At 38.3% G+C, this 17237-nt stretch overlaps 2 protein-coding genes and 1 long non-coding RNA gene across 3 annotated transcripts in view; 1 reads left to right on the top strand and 2 right to left on the bottom strand.

The window, feature by feature from the left end:
• LOC124293589 overlaps positions 1–17237 on the top strand; it is a 66091-nt gene that overhangs the window by 23897 nt on the left and 24957 nt on the right. The window lies entirely within an intron of this gene.
• On the bottom strand, positions 9583–12075 carry LOC107222189. The gene is made up of 4 exons (XM_015661449.2): positions 11630–12075; positions 11351–11531; positions 11009–11210; positions 9583–10601 (listed from the first exon to the last, which is right to left on the bottom strand). Exons 2-4 carry the CDS (start codon positions 11524–11526, stop codon positions 10395–10397), a joined length of 585 nt encoding a protein of 194 aa, XP_015516935.1. The 5' UTR covers positions 11527–11531; positions 11630–12075; the 3' UTR covers positions 9583–10394.
• Positions 14358–16777, bottom strand: LOC107222190. Its single transcript, XM_015661450.2, has 4 exons — positions 16388–16777; positions 16159–16308; positions 15733–16090; positions 14358–15304 (listed from the first exon to the last, which is right to left on the bottom strand). Exons 1-4 carry the CDS (start codon positions 16540–16542, stop codon positions 14699–14701), a joined length of 1269 nt encoding a protein of 422 aa, XP_015516936.1. The 5' UTR covers positions 16543–16777; the 3' UTR covers positions 14358–14698.

Below are 17237 nucleotides of genomic sequence, written 5' to 3' on the forward strand. Positions count from 1 at the left end.
ACCGCGCAGCACGTGTTTGTATAACGTGAATAATGAATTTCTAACGACTGTACGAATGGTCCGTCGTCTGCAAAAAATTTAACGCGCATGCGCAACAGTCTAAGAGCGGTTGCATTGTCAGGGTGACCAACCGTTATGAACGTAACCTGAAATATTTTTACAGTAATTGTCGCGGTGACACTTGCGCTAGACTCACAAGCGTGAAAGTTTTTGAGGTTATAGACAGAGTTGGTCACCCTGGCAAACAGCGGTTCTCGAATTATTGTAGCGCGTGCGCGTTAAATTTTTGCAGACGACGAACCTCGGAGTCGATTCCAGTTCACTCTGTACAATGGAGCGAGTATACACGTCGTATGCTTAGAACTCCTGCGACGTGCCTCTTTTTTTTCAAAATCAAACCGTTCAAGTAACTTTGTACCAAATGTCTAAAAGAATCGCTATGAAATTTTGAAAAATTTTTTTTTTAAGTCAATGAAATTAATTCGAAGCAATTTGAGTTTGAGTGCTTTGTTATTTATAGTTTCGAAAACATCTTACAACTTTTTCACTGAAATTATTAAACAAAATGGTGACGTAGCGCATGCAAGTAGGAAACGGCAAAGTTTTCAATCTTGTGCCGCAGATTTCTCGGTCAATTTTCATCCGTTTGACTTGAAATATTGAAACAACCTTTGAAACCTGTTCATCGATTCGAGCTTGAGGTTAGCTTTTTGAACTGCGATCCCAAAATTTTTTTAAAAAATTTTGTTTGTCAACAATTTTCCGAAAAGGTGTCTTCAACTCAAAGAAATTTCATCTCATCTGAAACTATAAATAACAAATCCCTTACCCTCAAATTGCTCCGAGTGATTTCATTTTCTTTAAAAAAAAAAAAAAAAACTTAAAAACTTAAAAACTTAAAAATATGTATAAATTTAGTATCTTTTCCCCCGCGCATTTTTTTCACCATCTTTTAGAGAAAGAAGCTACACTCCTAGGCACAACGTGTATACTCGGACCAGGCTCTGTATAGATACAAAGGTATAAAGAAGTGTTCCCCACTCGCTCTCTTCACTCTCTTGCAGCAACGCGGTTGGCAGTGAACTACACAACACTACACAGCCATTGACCGCGAGACGGTCCGGTTTTCTCACGTCGACTTCACCTACACACTTATTGGTATATCATATGCCTGTCCGCTTACACATTTTTCTATATATGTGTGTGTGTGTGTGTGCGTGTGTGGGTGCGCGCACAGCTTTGAGATATTATTCGAACATTCCGCTGCCGTGCACTCCGCCTTTTTTTTTAGGATTTCTACATAAATGCATACATATATGTGTACATTATACGTACCTTTTAGGTAGACGTTCCTACCATCGTATGTAAATAGGTATTTATTTGTATAAACCAATGCATAAACCGTAGTATGTGTCGGCATAGAAATACGAATTCGACTTGTATTGTATGTTAATTCGGTTATATATTGTATATGTATACGTTCACGTACGCGTACATCGCAACATTTTACTCGCGTGCCTTCATCCGTAAATTTTGTCTTCTCTTTCGTGTTGTTCGTCAAAAAGAAAAAAAAAAAAAAAAAAAGAAGAAGAAAGATAAAAAAATGTTATCCTTTTCGTTCGTTAAGTCTACCGGAAAATCAGCTCTACATGAATGAACGACTAAACGAGACGAGCGAATGAATGAGTGAACGAATGAATGGATATCTTGGGAAGATTTTTTTTTCTCGTTCGGTCACTTCTTTTTTTTTTATCACATACTTGTTCTAATTCCTTTACCACCTTTTTTTTTTTATTTATTTTTTTTTTTCATCTTTTCTGCTCGTCTTTGAACAAGTGCCAATTTTTTCCGGTCTGTGAATATTTTTAAATTTCACACGAAAGACAAAAAAAAAAAAAAGTACAGCAATAAACAGAACGGTTGTAAAAATAATAAATATCAAATGCAGAATTTTTATCTCTTGATAAACATATCAAGGAAAAAAATTGCTTGCTCGACAATTTCGAAGCGCTGTTGGTATACGGTATGTTAATATAGGGTGGGAGTTTTGAATTTAACGCGAATATTCGAGCGTGCGCGAGGACGGCTAACAGTAAAATGCATACGAGTAGAGCGCGTATGCCTGTGTATTCGAATATCGTGTCGTTGACTTGAGAAAATATGTATAACGAGCGGTTTTGTGTGAGGTTGAGACTCGCGGCTCTGCCGGTTACCGGTCCTTGGATCAGGCCGATCCTGAATATTTTACGCTCGAGTATCAAATACAAATGTGCCTGAGTGATAATTTTCCAAAAACCAAATTTATCGTAGATTATATGACTCTGTTGCACGGGAATTCAAAAAGAGGCTCAAAGTTTTTAAAAAACACTCGAGAGCCCGAGAAGTCCTGGAAAAATCAAATATTACTCGTTTTTATTCCGGTAAATGATTTTAAACGTAATTCGAAAAGGGCATAAATTATATCCAAAAAAAAAAAGCTGGAAGAATCAAAAATTCCAAATTAATGTCACACGTTGATTAAATTTAGACTATCCTTCGTACCATGCATTGCGTTATTACTGTTCTGTGACTCTAGTTATAACAGTTGAATGCAGAAAATTCGAAAACAGGCCCAATAATATCCTAAAGGACCCAAAACCCCAAATCGCTGAGACAAAGGTGGTCTTACGTGGCTGTAACTCGTGTGAACAAATTGCCAAGAATTTTGAAAAACGTCTGAAAGTATCTCACAAGGTTTCAGCGGATCCAAAAAGGCCCAAAAAGTTTAAATTCTCGAAGAAATTCGATTCGTCGATTAAATTCGGATTGTTTTTCGTATACCATTTAAATACTGTATCATAATTTGATAATTTTATTTCTCAACATTTTACGCATATTAACAATTAAATGGCGAAAAAACAGAAAATTGCACGAACCGTTTGAATTTAAAGTCCTGGACTGGATGGAAAATTTTTGAAAATCAAAAATTCACGAATATTAATCACCCGAACGTGATGGTAAAATTTTTACGGATGATTCTGAAGCGTAAACGCGTTTCTCACAGCGTTACTCGGGTATGGTTTCGAGTACCTGCCGATTCTCGGTTTCGCTCATCGTGCTCGATATTGCGTGACGAAGCATCGAGGAGTGAATATAATTACCCGATGCCGAGATTACGGTTTTTCTTCAATTATCCAAATTTGCATAATCGACGCCGGCGTACAATCGTGTAAAAATTTGCATCACGTTCGCCTGCGTATATAATACTTCGCATGCGTATTCATCCCCTACACACACACACGTATGCACTTCAGGCAAATCACAGGTTTATACCTTGTGCTCTTTCAATTCCCTTTATGAGGTTCAACTTTGTACATGTATCAAGTTCGGTTAGTACCAACTTATACTGAGATTTTTTCCCACCGGTCGGATATTCTTTTAATCAATATATAGAATAACTTTAGTTACTTACCGTCAGTGCCGTGTGGAATTATTTTCTTTGAACATATGTTAAGAAAAATCCAATGCTCGTCACAAATCTGAGAGCTAAAAAATTTTTCATCGTCTCTTATGCATCAAGATCCGCAATATTTGAAACAGCGAAAAAAGTGTTTTGTAAATCACTAATCTTTTTATATTTTATCTTGTCATTTTACTATTCTAGTTTTTTTTTTTTTGCAACTTCAAATCGCGAAATTTTCATCGCCGCGTCTCGTTTTCTTCTCACAATTGCGGACGTTACGTTACGTGGATACGAATCAGCGCATGTTAATTTTTTGTTTTGTTTTTTTTTTTTTTTTCACGTAACCCGCACCTAATTCTCGGTTATTACATTCATCGCTGGAACTCATACGCGTATAAGATATGATGTGATTTTATACTTACCTATTTGTAATACCGTTTCTCCCATGGTTTGTACGGTTGTTAGATTATACGCGTATTATAATTTTTATTATGCTCGGTAATTTTTTTCTCAACTTCTTTCTCTTATACATTCACTCACATTTACGACATGAGTAATCGTACCCGCAATTAGAGTCAAACTCGGTTGTTTCGACTCCATATAATTATGTACGAACGCAGAATGTTGTTAGATTATATTTTCTTCTGTCGTTAGAATGTTCGGAAATTTATGTAATAGAGAATTCTTATTTTTATGCCGATTACACGTTACTTCAGCGTGTCACAAAATTTTATGATATCGGCTTTTGCGAATAAATGATCAATCAGGAGGTGAAACATTAAACTATCGAGTATAGAGGTGAAGCTAAATTCGTTTGCGTGGGATATTGAATTTCATAGATTTCATAGATTCAATATTCAATTCAGGGGAACGGAGAATTTTAAATGAAAAATCTAAAATGGGTTAACCGAATAATTTAACAATTATTCAAAATTCAAATAAATGGAAAAAAATTTCAAGATAGAAAAAATATTTAAGGATTGAGGATTTCAATGAAATCGATCATTTTTTCCCGTTCGATCGATCATAATCGATTATTTTTCAATTTTTCCTCAGAATCGGTTTTTGATAATAGATGATAAAGATAAATGAACATTTTCATCTGCAATTTAAAAATATTTTGAATGAAATTATAAATTATCAAAAAACTTTTCCGCCACCAGCGTAATAAGACTACGTACTGAAATTTACGAAATTTTGGTTTCAAATGCCCAGTGTAAAAAAAAATCGAAATAATCGATTAATCGATTAATTTTTACCCATTCAACCGAGACGTGTTCGATTATTTTTTTCGACCCGATTAATCGATGCATCGATTATTTTCAGCTCAGTGGCCATCGCTAGGATCATCGGCCGCTGGCAAGTGAGCGCAGAGAGAGATTATCGCACGTTTATCGCTCTGACGATAATTTATCGACTCGACTCACGTGTGTACCCACCCACGGCCCGAGATAAAATACAACGGCAGATATACTCGCACACCTGCGCGCCAATTTGGTTATACAAAATTGCAAAATCGTTTTTGCCCCGGGGCTCAGTAATGCCTCCTTATTCTGTCCCTCCTCTTCTTCCTCTTTCTCTCTTTACACGTTCATGCTTGATGCTTGATGCTTCCTTTTTTCGCGTTGAAAAATGCCTCTCGTTTTCTTTGCACTATTTTTTTTTTTCTCATCTCTGATCCTGAAACTGCTGCATGCAACGCGTATTCCTGATTATCTCATATACGATATCTGCATGCAAGACTAACTCTTCGATCGTGCTTGTCGACCACGATTGCGTGCGATCTTTTCTTGAAACGGCGCTGTGAAATTCACTGCGGGATCCAAAAAGCAGAAGACGGTAATTGCATCGAGCACAATTCGCACGCGGCTTGTACAATGTACGACATCGTTACGTGAAACGAAACTCGAGATCGATCACGGTTCGATTCCGCTTATTATCGTCAACGGTAATTTACGATCTTACCGATCGTTGGTAAAAAAAAATTTTAAAGTAGAAAAATCCACTTTTCATCATTTACAACATTAGATACTGTGTAGAATGTTTTCAAAACAGTTACTAAATGGTATTTCCGTCCCTATTCACGTTACACAAGAAAAAAAAAATAAATAAAAAATACATTCAATCAATTCCAATTCACCTGTTACAGTTACTCGATTTTCAAAAAATTTCAGTCTCCGCTTAAGAAAGTGAATAAATCAAAGATATCATAAAATTCAGACTCAAACAGGGAATCTGTAGTGAATTGAGTAGAACTTCATTTTGCGAAAATTTTAGTTTCCAACACTTGTTTGGAAAGTTAGATTTAACCTAGCTTAGCTTAGCTGAAATTCTCAGTCTTACGCGCTAAAAGTTTCCTGACACATGCTCACTTTTCTACAACTTAATTTCACGCACGGACTTTACGCACTGCCGGTGACGTCATTGGGCTGAGTTCAACCGAAGTTTGCGCGTTTAGGTTAGGTTTGCTTCTCAAATCAAACCTGACTGTATACAGGTGTTGAAAAAAATTGCGTGTCACAACTGCAAACTTCACACTGGTTGGAAATAGCCCACTTTCCGCACTTGTAACATAATATGCTAATTCAGTTTCCGAATTTTCATCAGCATATCAATTGCGCAGGATTTTAATGCCCGAAATACGTGCAGATGTGTTTGTCCTGCAAGTCGGTATATATGTGTGTATATATATATATATATATATACACATATATATATACAGGTAAAGGTACGATTAAAATATAATTAGTTCGTAGAACCGGTGAAATATTTTGTGCCGTATAAAGACGGCCGAGGAGGCAGCGGCGATGCACCGCAAATTATGTTCTTTCGTTTTATTTATTTGGGACAAAAAAATTCACCGAAAGATCGAACAAATGACAATCTGCGCGGACTGTCCATCGCTGTGTGTAGAAAAATGCGGAGGATATACTGGGAACACGACGATTTGCGGTAAGGTTGCAAAAACACGCATTTCTTGAAGGGATCTCTCTCTCTCTCTCTTTATATCTGATTTTGATGCTTTCGTTCCTTTACGCTCGATTTTTCTCTTCCCTAGTTGTATGAGTAGGTACTTATAATTTACTTGAATGAAGAAAAAAATTGAATTCCACATTTTCTTGCCATGTTCAATAACAATTTTATTCTTATCCGACGAATCCTTAAAACTGTGATTATATTGTGTTATAAAAAATCAAAAGAAACAAAACAAAAAGCACTCGTGACTTTCCTGACGTTCGCGAATTTTTTTTTTTTTTTTCTTGTTTTGCTTTCTTTGCGTAAATTTTTGCCCAAATTATTGCAAAATTGTGGTCAATTTTTCGATATTGAAATTTAGTCACATTGATTTTTTATCATTCTTGCTTGTGACAATTTTGTTTCGCCATTCGAAACGGAGTAATTAATTGAATTCTTGAAATCCTGACGTTGAAAATCAGTGTTTGGAAGTAACGAAATATGGAATTGCGCCGCCGCGACGCGACGTTCCGGCTCGCCAATCTCGAGGAAAAGAAGAATGCGTCGAAATTCCATCCGAGGTACATTCCTGCAGCTTGACTGCATTCGCTGTGACGTTTTTCACGTCATAATAACCACAGGAGAGTCTTTATTTTATAAACCTGACGTCTTGTAACCGCGCAGCGCAATTTCGCAGCCCTCGGTCGTTGGAGCTATTTAATACTGTACCTTGTTAAAATTACCACAGAATTTGACGATGATGCCCCGCCATATTGCGTGTGTACAGATATTTAACACAAGACAGTGATGGACACAATAATTTTTTTTTTCAAGCCAATTTATACCGACAATTACGCAGCTAGTTTCATGATTTTTTTGCATGCACATTTCATCGCGGGAATTTCCAATGATTTCTCCCGTTTTTTTTTTTTTTTTTTTCTAGATATCGTTGTCACGCACGAATTGATTTTGTTGCTATAGCCAAAGCTGGTAATTGCAAGGACACGTTTTTTAATTACGAATATAAGAAGCGTTAGACATCAACAAAGTGCAACAGAACATTAAAAATTTAGCGAACGAATAAGTGTTTAATTAAGATTAGTTGAGGGAAGTTCATTTGAACGGTCTTTATGCAAGCGTAATTTTAAACCGTCGATATTTGTTGATACGACTTTGATTATCTACATAAGAAATAATTAATCATAGTTTCATATGTAGCACAAAAAATGCAGAATCGGTTTTTATTACGAGAAAATTGAACAAAATTTCACCGGTGAATTTTTATATTATGTTCCGAAGATTTTCACGAAGGAAAATTTTTAATTCTTATCACTTAATTTTTAACCATAACCGTAAAAAGTACGTTTCTGGGTAAAAAAATTAAAATCAATTTCGTGGTTGGACAAACTAGGAAATACAGTTTTTTTTTCCTTTTTTTTTCAACAGACTAAATCAACTACTTGCAACTATGATGAAACTAAACCGGGGTTTTGAGTCACGGACGAAAAGGGCCTCAGGCCCACCGCTCCCCCCCCCCCCCCCCCTCCCCTTTCTCTCTGCCGCTTCGTTCGTTCGTCCTTGCCGCATCTCTCTACCCTGTACTTACACCACGCTTATCGGAAATTTCTCAAATTGGCGCGTCGATTCTGGGGGCGAATGGCGGGTCGCTGGACGTGGGGGAATGCAGCGGGGCCCACAAGGCAGGTCTGATTCTTCTACGTCACAAGGTGGCGCCACCATGAGAATAGGGAAAATGCCGTGAGCGTCACGACAGCGCTTAAATATTATTGAAATTGATGAATTTTTAAACATCGAAAGACGAAAAGTAAATAACTTTTACTAATATAGTTATTTTATTACAGAAAACTCATTCGAGAACTGTTTGATTACCTTAAACCACGCGACTCTTTTAATTTGTCAATATTCAAATTGTATAAAAAATACGTTAAATAAAGTAACACCGTATTTTAGCTTTTATGTTAAACATCTTTTCATCCGATTCGGTGTCCAGTTTTAATAAAAAAAAATGCCCTGAAATTTAGAATCTTTAAATAACACACAACACGAGTCTCGTATTTTTACTTTTTACAAATGTGTAAATCATTCAACTCAAGTCTGTGATCGAGATTACTTCTTCCATTTCAAAATTTTTGTTTCTCATGTTATTTGGTCGGTTGTCTAAAGTTTTACTTATTGAAATCAGGAACAATTGCCGGTTTTGATACATTCGACTTTGAATAAAATTTATCAAGAAAGCGTATCGTAAAATTTTACTATTCAACACGATAATAACGCCAGAAAATGTAACCAACTACAACTAGTGGCAATTCAATCAGAGGATTACATTTTCTCATCTTATCGTTGAGTAAAACAATAATTTCTTTCACTTTGATATTTGTGTTCGGCGATTTACAGACGTAGAATCACACTGGCTGGAAAATTTTTCAGGTCAACGATGCGTCGACTCCGCGGATAATAGCTTAATAAATGAAACATCGCTCGGTCGGTAAAGACGAACTATAGCGTCACCTTAAGATCGGCTGCAGGCGTGTTCGTTTAATGCGCGCGCAACATCGACAAGAAAATTTGCCTCCGAGGTTTCGACGGTTTCGATCGAGGGGCCCTTCTCTGATTTATCGGGCCCCACTTTCCGACGTTTTTTACCGCCGTTTAATGCACCGCGAATATTTAGTCGACCATATCCCCTCCCTCATTTTTCGCCGATTCAACTTACAGACATTAATTATACGCGTGTTGCATGCCGCGTTCGTATGCAACGCATCGATATCTCTCCGAGTACTCGTTCCAGAGAGACTCTCGCGTGTAGTTTTCAACAAAAACTCAAACCCCGGTTGCTGCTGTTCGCCTCGGTGGTCGCGACAGACGGACGAACTACGCTGATCCGATATCGTCGGACGGATAAAAAGAGGGAGGGAAGGAACGCTGTTCGAAATTGTTTTACTCCCCATATTTACCTCTATTGTATATTGTATAATTTAAGGAATTAAAATTTTTTCCTACTAGAGATTGCGAAGCGGTGTATGTTTTTTTAAAAACAATTTTTTATTTTTTTTCATCATTCAATAAATATATTGAACACTGAAAAATTGTACTGCTTGGGAGTGTTTCAACCCTTACATGCGGCATTTTTTAAACCGATTCTATTTCGTAAAAATGATTCTTACGGTCGTATAAATAAAGTACACTTACAACATTTTTCAAATGGCATATAATTTATTTTTTTTACTCGGGTTTTGAATTCGCACGCTTACGTACACATGCATTTCGTACGAACGTACACAGGTACAAATTTACGTGTACAAAAACGCGGAGAACATTACAAAAAAAAAAAAAAAAAAAAAAACATCGTACAAAAAAGAAAACAAGAGAAACACAAAAATTAATTATTAAACATTAAAATAGACTTTTAAGTATAAAGGTTATAATTAGATTAATTATGTTAGACATAGCGGTGAGACTGAGCTTGCGATACATTCTATACATAATATGGATAATTTTACACCTGCTCAAAGTAAGAACAATCTTAATACACATTTCGTATAAAATCGTTCCTAATTATCAGCGGTGGAAAGAAATTGTCGCAATCCGTCGTTATAATGCGATATATACATATATGTATATTATAATTAATAATATGTATATATTAATTGAAAAACGAACGGAAAGTGAAATTTTCTTTTACTGTCTTTAAACGCATTTTACGTAAATCGAAAAATATATAGAAACATGTATATCCTAGACAGACGTGCGCTGAAATTTATCGCCACATTCTATCCATATGTATAATAATAAACGTATTATATATCGTATAGAATGTGATAAACTGCACGTTGAATTCTTAACATTCGCGTATCGGAATTACAATTATAGAAATTCGAACCGCGTGATGATAAGCGCGAACAATATGCATAACCGATAAAAGAGAAGTTGTAAAAAATTGCCATCCAGGAATACGCTTAACATGTTTTTAGCACAGTCAGTAAAATTCCCTCGCCACCGCGTCCAGTATCCTTTGAAAAGCCTCGGGACTCAGACCGAGGAAAGTCCTTTCTTGAGGGGGTCGATAGATCGATCGACGTCTCCGCAGGAAGTAATCCTCGTAGTCCTCGTCCGTCGATGGATTTACCTTCGCGTAGTACAAAGCTGCGAAACCGCTGTAAATCAGCAACGCCGCTGTTCCGAGCTGAAAATTTACGTTATTTAGTAGGTTTCTGTTTTTTTTTTACAAATTTTTTTTTTTTTTTACGCACTCTTTTATCCCGCAACTGCAACGCGATTATTCAACTTTAGAATTTAGAACCTGCGAATCTATCATTCCGATGTTGAAAATAACAAAATGTTGCAAATTTGAAAATTTCTTTGATTCCAATGATCCAAAAAATTTGTAAATTTTTATTAGGATTAACACTGGGAGAAACTTTTAGTTCCGGTTACCGCTCAGTCCTTGACTATTTTCATTTTTTTTTTACCACAATCGAAAAATATAGTTCTAGGTACAAAAATTTTCGTAAGGTTTTTTCTTTGTTGTTTTTTTACAAAAATTTGTTGAAACAAACACAAATCAGTTCATCGGGCTTCAAATATTCTCACCTGGAATACGGCCCAGAATTTGTAGCTTCCCTCGTTAATGAGAAAGTCGTAGTAACCTCCCCAGTAATCCTCCTTCCCCTCGACCATGGCCTTTTCCTCGTGGTGTTCATCATGGGCATCGTGATAATCCAGCATGTCGTCGTGATCGTCGTGATCGTCGCCTCCTCTTGCGAGTCCGCCGGGTCGATACCATCGCGATTCTCTGAGGTCAGATAAGCAAAAAGTAATACGTAGGCAATTTGCAACGTCGGTAAACGTTGTACAGTTTTTTTTTTTTTTTCTTTTCTTTCTCTTCGTTTGGAATTGAAATTCATAAAAAAGATTAACGGTGGAAAGTCTTACCTGAAGGACTGGACGGTAGTCGCGACTCCGGACGTCAATTCCGTCGTTGAAACTGTTTCCGGTTCTCTGGTACCCGTTATTGACTCGATTTCTGAATCATCCATGATCGTCGCTGACAGTACCGAACAGATCAAAGCCAGAAACAGGAGCGATTCGCGCAGAAAACTTGATTCCATTTTGACTTGAGAATGTAAAAAGAACGGAAATATTAGTCTGGGAAATTCGTCGAGAGGATCGAAAGCAAACTGAAGTATGCCAATTGTAAGAACGAAAACTCACCTAGATTTTCCTAATGAGAAGAGGACAAAGTTTGAATAAAAAAAAAAAAAAAAAAATTTTGTCGAAAAATTACGATTCAAGATCAGGAGTAATTATATATATATATATATATATCGTAATTCACGTCTTTGTAGTTTCTGTACGTCACTGTGAACACTTTTGCAACAAATACCTAAAACGTTACAATCGCGCGAACAAATTTCGATCAATTAAAAATTTTCGACAGCATTTCGACTCTGCGTTATACGTAATTAAATTTTTTTCTCATCCTCCAGAATTACATTATTTCACTGTTCAACCGTTCGACGCAAAGAACTTTGATATTTTTCAAATTTGTATGGAATTTTTATTTTATTATTTTCTCTAATCACGACGAAGTCCGGTGAACGATTTCAGGAGGTTTTTTGGGGACGAGACACGTTCCGGGGGATTTCTTAGATCGAACTGAGCCTCCGAGCCGGTGAGGGTGAGAGATGCTCGACGTCTCACATCTTCGTAACTGTATCGTAAGAAACGTTAGGTAAACAATCAATTGGTGTTAAACGTCCTAATTGTTACAAGTCCAACGCCCAGACTGTACTTGAATATCTATATACTGGAATAAAATTGGCTCGTAGTTCGACGGAGATCGATCCATAGTCGAAAATCTAAGAATGCTATTTTAGTTCTCCCAATTATTGAGTCCACCCGGCAGGGATTTATTTTTATTATTTATCGTGTCTCATATATATTTATACTCGAGCTTTTCGTTGCCCTTCGTTTTCGATATAGGTTAATAAGCCGTGACTGAAGATTTTTACACGTGCCTTTCGGAAATAATTTGGGATTTGTTATCGCGGAAAAGAAGTCTTGTGTAAAAACTGAAACGATCAAAGGTGAAGAATTAGAAAAATTAAACATTAAAAACTGAAAGATTTTTATAAACTCTTATCGACGGGTAGGTTGAAATCATTTGGACAATATTTTTTCATCGATCTTAACATTTGACTCGAGAGTGACATCAGACGCCGACTTTATTGAACTGAGGGTGAAATGAATAGATTAAACCTCGTTAAACTTACTGCTCCAGATTTCTGCCGGCACTAATCGGTTTCATTCAAACACTTCACCGCACGTCCGTTCTCGTTACCAGGTTCATTTCTAATTTTAGCTATCGGTCGCTGTATACTAGTTTGAGTTTGGAATATTTTATTTAATTTTTTTTCATTTTTCATTCGGGAATCTCTTCCAGAAGTGATAATTTTCCAAGTTTTTCTTTGAGCGTAGAAATGTGTGCGATTTTTAACAACTTCAATTACGATTTATTCCAAAATGGTGGCAGGTTGAATTTCAATCAATTTTCGAAAAAATTGCCAACTTAAAGAGATCGGCAAAAAAACGGTAAAAAAAAAAAAAATCCGATCAATTCCTGCATGTAAATTTGGAAATATATTTGTAATCAGAGTAATTGGTGAAAGATTGAAAATATGATTAACGAATAAACCTGGATTCAAAGTACAAAAATTTCGTTTCGCAGAGTGTACAATTTTTCTCGACAAGAAATTCAGATTACGAATAAAATCGCGTGTCTAATGGCGTAAGATCGCAACTGCCAAAAATGCGAATTTAATATCGGAAGAGCGTATAATATTTTTTTTTTCACCATTCGCTCTTAAAATTATTAAAACGTATCAAACGAAATCAAGCGTTTGAAAATATAAAAGGCAAATGGTCGTATGACAGGCAGATATGATCATTTTTCATTAATAATTACATGAAAAAAAAAACGATCAAAACAGAAGGGCGTAACTGCCAATATTTTATTTATTTTTTTTATTTTGTTGCACATACCAGCACGTACGACCTTTTGCTTTTAGTTGATGAATTAATACTCGAATCCAAAAAAGTAAAAAGAAAATATAATCGGTTGAAAATATTTCATGAATTTTAAGATACAGACATACTTTGAATTATTCTAAATGAAATATGCGTGCGATGATATGGTAAAATATGTAAATTCAAAGACATTCCCTTGGTTGAACTTTTCCCCGAAAAATCTTAGAAAAGGGTGAAAAGGACGATCATATATTAAACTGCTCTTGAAAGCGTAAAACCATTTTCATGGAATTTCTCTTCGGCTCGGAGTTCAAGGCCAGAAAATCGAGCCTCTAAGACTTATTGGGTCATTTGCTTGTCCAATTAGCCAGTGAACTTGTCGACCTGCTCGTGGCTCGTGGATTTGACCAGCACATGGGGACCAGTTAGATGCTCCATATATCGAGGCTCGATACCTTGGTACGTTGGAACAGCTGATTAGCGATCACAGCCAAGTCCCGTTGAAACACTACTCTAAACACTGACGATAATTGGTCCCAGAACTCGGCCGTTGGGACGACACGAATTCTGTTAGGCGAGGACCTTGGCTGCGAAGCAGCGGGATTGACGTTGCGAGAATCGGCGTCATCATGGTCCCAAAATCGTGAAAGATCGAACCATGCTCAAATGGAAAAGTCAATCGCTTTTCATGACACGCCAATGACGGTCCCCTTGATTAATGGTTTAGAATGAGAGTGATCCAGTTAATACACTATCTGATCGACTAGGACCTTTTTCTTTGGTCTTATTTCTGGCATAACGACAGTTTCAAAATCTATATAGAATCTATGGTGATTATCACATAGGTTTGATTGGTCGTTGAAACAGCTGAATAGAGATGATTGGGTGACGGTGAGAGATTGATTTGATTGTAAGTGTAGTAAGGAATTTCTTTTATTGGTTTCGTTTATCGTCGACGATATATACATGTTACAAATTTTGGCTAATTATTATACAAATTAAAAAAGAAAAAAAACATAAGGCTTAACCTATGTACAGCGGTACAGTAAACAGAATATCGTACCCTGTGCATTTTCGTATTTTTCTCCACTAGACAGCCGAGATGCGAATAATTCTTAACCACGTCAAGACTTGGTCGCAAGGGGGCTCAATCGGAGTGACGAGAAAGTCGGAGCGAGAGGAATTTTCTCGTTCTGACCTTCCTACGACAGTCTCAAAACTGGTAATCGAACCGAACACTTAATCCAACTGGCGCTACGCCTTCTGGGCGAACCTCTTCCCGGCCGTCTCAATGCCCTCGAGTACCTTTACGGTAAGGTCGAGCCACCCGGGGGAGTCGTTGCTCCTGCTTTGAACGGCGGAAGCGAGAGCGTGTGGGAAGTTGATCTTGTGCCTGGCGATGCTCTTCAGTATGAGAGCAGCGATGTAGATGATGAAGTATATGCTGAAGTAGAGCGGTACGTACCACAGCTTCTTACCGACGAAATAGTACGAGTACGGTCGCTTGTTCAGACGCTGGTCCATCATTTCAGGCTCCGGTGTCGTGTGGTCGTCCGGTATATGGTCGTATATTATGTCGTGGTGGAAGTCGTGTCCGTGGTCATGATCGTGGATGTACGGATCGTCCGCGAACGCTGGGTGATCGTAGTGACCAGCGTATTCCACTGGCTTTGGCGGTACCGAGCCTCCGTATATCGGACCCGAACCAAAGTCCGAGGAATGGATCTCGCTGCTGAGTTCAGGGTCCGAGGAGTGGTGGTCATGGTCATGGTCGTGATCTTGATCGTGATCATGGTCGTGGTCAGGGTAATCCGCTGGCGGTCCGTACGGAATCGATGGCGAGTCGTATGAACTCGGAGCCTGTGTTCGTTCAGGGAAAAAACGTTTTTCTGTCATTCATTCATCGGTACCTCGAGATGTATTCGATATCTGAGTAGTTCGCGTGACTAGATGCTTCAGTCTACGTCATAGTGACGAGTTACCATAATTCGGGTTCACCCTCGTATCAAATCTCATCAATCCGAACGGTCAGAATCCGGAATAAATACTTTCAAGCTTCTCACGTATCTAGGAATCTTTGTCTCAATTACCGTACAACAATCTCTCATCACGGATTACTATCAATTGAACCTACCGATCGTTCTGATCTCTGAGATCCGACCGAATTTTCTATTTAGATCTACACTCACACCCAGAAGATTTTCCCCAACGGAACTAGTCCAGAGTGTCCAATACTAAGTTTCACCTCCATCGACTAGTGTATTTGCTCTAAAATCCAGTCAACTCACCTTCGGCATCGTTTCGGGCGGTGAATAGCTGTCCATGGACATGGTCATTGGCTTGACGTCCAGGTAACTCGGAGGTTTGTAGTCATAGCTACCCGGAAAAATGGGTGAAGAGTATCCCGGCCCTGTGGAGGCCGAGCTGCTGGATGCGCCCGGGTCCTGTGAAGCTGAACCGGATGGTCCGGAAGAAGACGAAGAAGACGAAGAAGACGATGAACTGGCCATCGGCTTTGTCCGCATTGCGTTTCCGTGAGCGATGTCATGCTCGAATATTGCCGGAGGATGGAACCTGTCTTGGGCCCTGTTTCGACCCGCCTGAGAGTCCAGACGTGCCAGCATTTCCTCGTCGAGAGTTGAATACCTGAAAAATATGAAACGTGTGTCATTTTTGTGACGAATGAAGGCAAGAATTGCGGTCAATTTACCGACCTCTTTGTGGTTGGATAATCCACGGCTTCTCCTTTGTGCAGTTGAGGAATTCTTGGCGGAACGTAGACAGGCGAAACGGTTATGCTGACGTCGGATCCACTTCGACCCTCCGAAACTTCGGCTTTCGTTTTGTTGCTCGTTGATAATGTGCTTTAACAAAACGAGGATGTTCAGTGACAAGCCGATGTCGGGCTCTGGTTAGATGCTGCAATATTATATCGGCGCTTACTTGATCAGCCATGTCAATGGTCCGCCGAATCCACCCTGAGTATTGTTCGTCTCTTCTCCATTCTTGGTCACTTTTGCGTAGGTTGTTATGTCCGGCAGGTTTGCAGAGGTCGCAAGCCCGAGAGCGAGGGCCAAGACGAGAAGCTGACGTTTCATCTCAACGGTTATTCATCTAAATGACCAGACGAGCCCCGTTGCACCTCATATATAGACTCGTAACTGTACCTGACACGCGTCGGTGGCAATTTTATTGTCCGTCTGTAACGTCAATGAGTCTCACATCTCGTTTTAGTCAGCCATTTTTATTTCCTGACTTGTGTCTCGACAAGCAGGAATCGAAAACAGTGGAAAAACCCTTGGGCTCGTGATTTTCGATGGTCTCACGTTTTCCGTCCCTTAACGCTTTTCCGAAACGACCGATAAACGCCTGGCGCTTTTCAAGTGTCAAAAGATTTTCTTCGATGTCAAAGAGACGCTAACTGGGGTCAAATTCTTACGACAAAAATCCTTCTAATTTCTTTGACAAACTGTAACACACCGTTACGAGCATTCCGAAACGTTATTATGGATCCAAACTTACCAAAGTGAGAATAAACTTTGGACTTTGGCCCCTACTCTCATTGATGCGTGTGAAATTTTATAGGTTTCGGAATCGGAACATTCGTCGCACGTTCTTCGTACTTCCTTGTTAGTTGTTAATTTGCCCCATATTTCAATGAAATTGCAGAGGGTACGGAAAACCGTGACGAAAAAAATCCTAATTCTGAACTTTTGGCGTTTAGAATCCGGATCTTTGATAAAGATGATTAAGGAGTGGGGGTACAGCTTGAATGGTCTAAAAGCATACCTAT

Source organism: Neodiprion lecontei, chromosome 3, assembly GCF_021901455.1.
Source record: "Neodiprion lecontei isolate iyNeoLeco1 chromosome 3, iyNeoLeco1.1, whole genome shotgun sequence".
Lineage (NCBI taxonomy): Eukaryota > Metazoa > Arthropoda > Insecta > Hymenoptera > Diprionidae > Neodiprion > Neodiprion lecontei.

Coding starts and splice junctions, on each gene's coding strand:
- LOC107222189 (XM_015661449.2), bottom strand. CDS start 11,526: ATGGAATCAAGTTTTCTGCGCGAATCGCTCCTGTTTCTGGCTTTGATC. Junction 11,211..11,350: donor ACTACCGTCCAGTCCTTCAG/GTAAGACTTTCC, acceptor ATCTGACCTCAG/AGAATCGCGATGGTATCGAC. Junction 10,602..11,008: donor AATTCTGGGCCGTATTCCAG/GTGAGAATATTT, acceptor GTAAATTTTCAG/CTCGGAACAGCGGCGTTGCT.
- LOC107222190 (XM_015661450.2), bottom strand. CDS start 16,542: ATGAAACGTCAGCTTCTCGTCTTGGCCCTCGCTCTCGGGCTTGCGACC. Junction 16,309..16,387: donor CCATTGACATGGCTGATCAA/GTAAGCGCCGAT, acceptor GTTTTGTTAAAG/CACATTATCAACGAGCAACA. Junction 15,305..15,732: donor CGCCCGAAACGATGCCGAAG/GTGAGTTGACTG, acceptor GAACGAACACAG/GCTCCGAGTTCATACGACTC.